This window comes from Austrofundulus limnaeus, unplaced genomic scaffold (genome assembly GCF_001266775.1).
Source record: "Austrofundulus limnaeus strain Quisiro unplaced genomic scaffold, Austrofundulus_limnaeus-1.0 Scaffold330, whole genome shotgun sequence".
Classification (NCBI taxonomy): Eukaryota; Metazoa; Chordata; class Actinopteri; order Cyprinodontiformes; family Rivulidae; genus Austrofundulus; species Austrofundulus limnaeus.
The window spans coordinates 564,166-570,077 of NW_013952732.1; the positions used below are offsets into that span (position 1 = coordinate 564,166).

The window sequence follows — 5,912 nt, forward strand, 5'->3', positions numbered from 1 at the left end:
TGGATGTAGCTCGCTCACACCGAGGACCTGTCCACGTCATCATTTACCCAGAATGCTTTGTGTGTAAATAAAATGGCTCCATCCGTGTTAAAATATATTTTTAAAAATTTACAAAACTAAACAGCCTATAATATTTTTAGTCTTTATTTTACAGTTAAAATATATGTTTATCAAATAAAGTCTAATGTTACAACTAATCAGGGATCCCTTTAAGATGATAGGACTTTTAACTGGTGGTTATGTTTGGCATTTCGGGTTTTTAATAAGTGTTTTTGGTGTTTTAGGTCTTGAAACAGAGCAAATGAGATGTCTTGTCAGCAGCAGAAAGGTATACCAGAGGGATGGATGGATTATTGTCCTGTTGGACAGAGAATACCAGGAACAAGGTTCATCGCCTTCAAAGTGCCCTTAAAACCATCTCTGAACTCTCAGGTCCCTGAGTCCCACTCCTTCGGTTTGTGGGAGCTGCTGGATTTTGTGAAGAGTCAGAAACAGGAGCTTGGGCTCATCATTGATCTCACCTTCACCACCAGGTACTACCAAGTGTCCGATGTCCCCCAGTCCTGCTCTTACGTCAAGATTTTCGTTGAGGGCCACAGAATCCCCTCGGACATCGCCATCCTGAGCTTCAAGCGAGCGGTGAGGCGATTCCTGAAGGAGAACGAGGACAACGACAGTTTGATCGGAGTCCACTGCACCCATGGCCTGAACCGCACCGGGTACCTGGTCTGCAGGTACCTGATTGACGTCGACGGGCTCGACCCGTCAGCAGCTCTGGAGCTCTTCAACTCTTGCAGAGGCCATCGCATCGAGAGGCGGAACTACCTGAACGACCTGCAGGGTGCCGCCAAGAGAAGCAACGACGGCATCGACGAGCCGGATGAAAATGTTGTCAGAGGGCTCGCTGTGCAGAGGACAGGATAGCCTTTATTCACCTCCTCGTCTGGACGAGTCAAACTGTTTCTGTAGTAAAGCAGCAGGCAGATTCTCTGATCTGCGGTTTCAGGTTTTTCGGCTTTATTTTTTGATTTGTGGCGTCAGAAACAGGAAACTGAGTTGTGACTATCGTTAAAAGCTGATTAATCGGAACAAGCTGAGAAGCAAATCTATTACTTAAAGATAGAAATCATGAATTGTCACATATTTACTTTACATGGAAATCAGAGTTCAAACTTCGATGATGAATCACATTTAGATTTAAAGACTGTTGATGTCAATGAACTGAAGCTGGTGGGCATTTAAATGTAATAAGATTCACAAGTAAAAATAAAGTTTCTTACAATCTTAGTTCTACTGCAGTTTTCACTCATTTACAGGCCAGCGGTCACTCTTTCAGAGATGAGGATGTTCTCGTTCTTGATAGAGAGGAACGTTGGTTTGAGAGAGGAGTAAAATAAGCCATTTTTGTGAAGAAAGACCGTTCATTAAACAGAGGTGGAGGCCTCCGTTTTCAGTTGTCCCCCTCCTACAGCGCTGCCATTGCCAGTATCACTCTACCCCCTGTTAACAATAAGTGTTAATTAGGTGTCAACGATAGCCATGTGATGTATCAGTCACATGGAGGCAGGGCTTAAAAGCCTGAAACTCTCAGACTGAAGAAGTCTCTTGGAGGAGACGAAACGTTTCATTAGAGAAGAACCCGTCCAGAAGACCTACACAATTTTTTTCTTTTTGATTTTTTACCTGGATTACTGAGATGCATCAGGACTTCTACTCGTTTTTGAAAAGATGGTTTTGATTATATTATTAAATAAAGCACTGTAGTTTACTGCTTTTGAAAATTTTTGCTTATTTTCAGGGTTTTGCTTTGATAGTAAAACTTTCAGACACTACCTGATGCTGACTTGAAGAAAACTATTTTAATATAGAACTCTGTTTCTTCACATATAAAAATAAAAACTTCTTACAATAGGTAATTTAACCAAATTTATAACTGATACAGAAATTAACAAGGAACAAAAATAAATGCTGCCAACATCTCTCATTAGTAYAAACACTGACATTTCACCGATCCACTCCTTGGTGTCTGCTGCCATAAAAAAAGTTTTCATTTTATAGTTCTGCTTTTTTGAATGAGATTCAAATAAATGAAGTCTAGTTGTCACCAGCATCTAATTATGGAAATAAAATACTGGCAAGACATGAAACACAGATGTTTGCAAACTTASAGGGAAAAAAAGTGTTCAAACAGTTTTAAATTTGTCATAGTATCCAATATAAAAATAAGTGAATGAACTTTATTTTCAACTTTTGAAACATGTCCTAAAAACTTCCATCAAAAGCTCCCTTCAGGTTTTCCTCTTCCTCTTTTTCTTTTCTGCTGGATCGTCCTTGCCGGCTTTGTTCTTTTTTGGCCGACCTCTGAGCTTCCTCCCTGGAGACTTGTTGGAGTCGTCTGATTTCTCCGTCGTCTTGTTCTGGTGGACCTCGGAGAGCTGCTGAAGCCGCGCCTCTCTGCTCCGGGTCCTGACCTGGATTTGTTTCTTCCTGGTCCTGCAGTGCGTCTGGAAGTGACTCTTCAGATCGTCTGCGGCCTCGAACCGCTCCCCGCACAGGCCGCAGACCTTCTTGGTGTCTCGGATGTGAGCTCGGACGTGTCTGAACAAAACCAGGCGAGTCGTGTAGGTACGGCTGCAGGACAGGCAGCTGAACCCGTCTTTGGGTCTTGAACGCCCCTCTGGGTTTTCCGAAGCGGGTCTGGCAGAGTCTTTGCTGTAGTCATCGCTGTCTTCAGTCTCACTGGACAACTCTATGGAGCCATTCTGACTTTGAGACAACGATCCCGGTTCAGCTGATGCTTCAACGTTGTGATGAGGGWTTTTTGAGTTTTTGGAGTTGTAGGTGAACTCAATGATCTCAACCTCGTCCAGGTCGTGCTCTCCCTGTTTCTGCTGGACATGTGAAGGCTCAGAAACCTGGCTCCGGTTCTGGTGGTTAGATGGGACATCTTTACCGAATAGCTGCTGCTGTGTGAAGACGCCTGTTGAGAAATACAAACAAAACAAGAATCACGTWGAGTTCTGCTCACAAACCCAGGCTAACTCAAGAAGAAAATCTTTTACTTAAGATTTCATCATTTCTGTTGCTTTTTAAGCCATTTTTTGACATCAAAACGCCTGCTTGAAGTGGATTTGAACCCACCTCCATCCTTTTCCGTCATTACGGGGTTGTTCAACGCGCAGAGCAGCGCGTGCTGGCGGGAGATCACTTCCCGATTCAGAGCCGCTTCTTCTTCGTATTTCACGATAGTTTTTTCAAAGGCCTCCAGGATCTGTTCGAGCGCCTCGTTCAGACGCTGACTGGCGAACAGCCGAAGCTTCTGGACGTGAGACATGTCAACACCGAGGGCGGAAATTCAAATACGCTCGGTGCTGCTGCCACAGCTGCTAAATGCTAACAAAAGACAACTTCCGGTTTAAACCACTTCTTCTTCTACGCTCATTGTAGTTACATTACTGCCCCCTGCTGGTTTTATTAGCGTACTGCAGCTACAACTATTTTTTCCTCTTGTTTTTTTTAATTGTTCCGCTTCAGCTGTTTAATTATCTTTTGCTTCTTTTCAACTTGGACGACTTTAATCTATAAAAATCTAGATCTTCTGAGACTGTATATATGAACAAACTAGATTCTGTTTATAAAGTTTATTTAAATAAAACTGAAACAATGTATAAAAACTGGCCAATAATGAGCCTATAAACAACAGGCAACTGTAAAAGCACTGAAATGAAACAGAGATAAGATTGAAGACGATTTTTTAAAAAKCACTTCTATTTTTCAGCTTCAGCCGTTTCTTCATCTCTTTCACCAGGTTCGACCCTAATCTCTGCTTCCTTTTCTTCGGCGACGTCGTTTTCCTGAAAAATGAGAACCAAATTGATGAGAAAACTGTAGAAGATCTGGTCAGATCAGTGCATATGAGTCGCCATCTCCTCACCTGTGGTGCCTCTTCTCTCATGTCTTCTCCTGAGCTCTGCCTCCACCAGGCTGTAGAAGTCGCTCTCGACTCCGGCAACCAGTTGCTCGGCGTTTTCCTCGCCCTTTAATATTCTATGTTTATGTCACAGAACTAACATTCAGTAATAAAAAAAAGGTCAGACGATTGTTTGTTCTTAATACTGAATCAAATCTCAGATCAGCAAATGTTTCGGTGTTCCTTACGGCAGCCACCAGACTCTTCTTGTTCTTCTGCAGATCTCCAGCAGCGTGGCTTCGCCAGACTGAGAGCCGCACGCCACCAGACGCCCGTTATCTTGAACACGAAGGCTGTACAGAGGCGTGTCACNTCTCCTGAGCTCTGCCTCCACCAGGCTGTAGAAGTCGCTCTCGACTCTGGCAATCAGTTGCTCTGCGTTTTCCTCGCCCTTAAATATTCTATGTTTATGTCACAGAACTAACATTCAGTAATAAATAAAAGGTCAGAAGATTGTTTGTTCTTAATACTGAATCAAACCTCAGATCAGCAAATGTTTCGGTGTTCCTTACGACAGCCACCAGACTCTTCTCGTTCTTCTGCAGAGTCGACAGTCCAGAGCAGATCTCCAGCAGCGTGGCTTCGCCAGACTGAGAGCCGCACGCCACCAGACGCCCGTTATCTTGAACACGAAKGCTGTACAGAGGCGTGTCACACACCTGAGGACAACAACACAGAAACGTCAACAACAACAGAGGAATCTGGTTCAAACTGWTTTTTGTATTTCAAACAGGAGCACCTTCAGACTAAGCGWGGGGTCATGCTGTTCAGAYAGGATGTCCCAGACATCCAGCGTGCCGTCCTTCACAGTGAAGATGGAGGGCCTGACGGGACTCCAGCAGGCGTCCGCCATGAGGGACGTCTGACACCTGGAGAGCAGATTTAATGTTTCATATAAATAAGAAAAGATGAGGTGACTACGTAAGAGTCTGAATCCTACTTGCTGCACATGATCGATGATTCCTTGATGTCCTCAGACCAGATGCGAGCCGTCCAGTCGGCCACGGTGAGGAAGGTTTTGGGGAAGAATGGATTCCTCTGCAGGGCGTAGACTGGATCTTGGATGGACTCTTTGCCTTCCGGTTACAGGAGACGACCAGGCCCTGCTCCGTCACCACCATGAACTTAGTTGGCTAAAAAAAAGATCAAATACAAACAGACAATTAGGCTGAAATCACAAAGTCTTTGACTGGGAGAATAAATATTTGAGACAACATTTAATTTGAGTCGGACTCATTATGAGAAAACATCCCTTATAGTTTTATCATTGACATTAAAGTGTCTGTGACAACAATTTTTCATAACAACATATGAATGTATTTTTGGAAAGATAACATTGATAACATATTGTAAGAAAGATTTCATGCCGCTGAGATGAACAGCTGTTGAGATATTTGCATGTGAAGAAACAGGAAGTGATGTCAAAGGGGAATGTCTGAATGTAAACAGAGCGTTGCTAAAAAGGCTAACAACATCGAGTGTTGAAAGAAGAATCTGATGTTTCTTTATATTATTTTAACTACTATCATAGAGAGAGTGAGAGTTGAACTAATATTGTTTCAATAAACAAAAAACTGTTTTCGTTCCCTTTGATGTCACTTCCTGTTTCAATTTAGCTGAGCAAAGTTCAACGGAAAATATGCCAATTATGTGTCATAATGGTTCAAATCATGTGTATTATGTCAAGTTTCTTAAATATAAATATATTTTCTTTGACTTTTTGTATTTCGTGGTGTCACAGGCACTTTAAAACATCAGCTAAATTTATACATTTATACTACGAAGACAGAAAACAGAAACAGACGACAAACTCGGGAGCATTTTATTCGCTCACCATAGTGGCCTCAGATTCCAGAGAGATGGCACCCAAAGCCTGGTCTAGACTCCCCTCTCGGCTCGGATCCAGAACCAGACGATCCGTGGGCTCGCTCAGCTTATGGAC

The 5,912-nt window shown here is 43.0% G+C and overlaps 2 protein-coding genes and 1 pseudogene across 2 annotated transcripts in view; 1 reads left to right on the forward strand and 2 right to left on the reverse strand.

Moving 5' to 3' along the window:
• LOC106527536 (RNA/RNP complex-1-interacting phosphatase) overlaps nucleotides 1–1,288 on the forward strand; it is a 2,255-nt gene extending 967 nt beyond the window's left edge. The window contains exon 2 of the mRNA XM_014022460.1: nucleotides 285–1,288. Coding sequence (XP_013877914.1) covers nucleotides 307–924 — 618 coding nt within the window. The 5' untranslated portion in view covers nucleotides 285–306 and the 3' untranslated portion in view covers nucleotides 925–1,288. The remainder of the gene's footprint in view (nucleotides 1–284) is intronic.
• A 552-nt stretch (nucleotides 1,289–1,840) lies between these two features.
• Nucleotides 1,841–3,402, reverse strand: LOC106527537 (transcriptional regulator MET32). The gene is made up of 2 exons (XM_014022461.1): nucleotides 3,142–3,402; nucleotides 1,841–2,980 (listed from the first exon to the last, which is right to left on the reverse strand). The coding sequence occupies exons 1-2, from the start codon at nucleotides 3,332–3,334 to the stop codon at nucleotides 2,289–2,291; spliced, it is 885 nt and encodes a 294-aa protein (XP_013877915.1). The 5' UTR covers nucleotides 3,335–3,402; the 3' UTR covers nucleotides 1,841–2,288.
• Nucleotides 3,403–3,905: 503 nt separating this feature from the next.
• On the reverse strand, nucleotides 3,906–5,499 carry LOC106527519 (dynein intermediate chain 3, ciliary-like; annotated as a pseudogene).
• Between the last annotated feature and the right edge of the window lie 413 nt (nucleotides 5,500–5,912).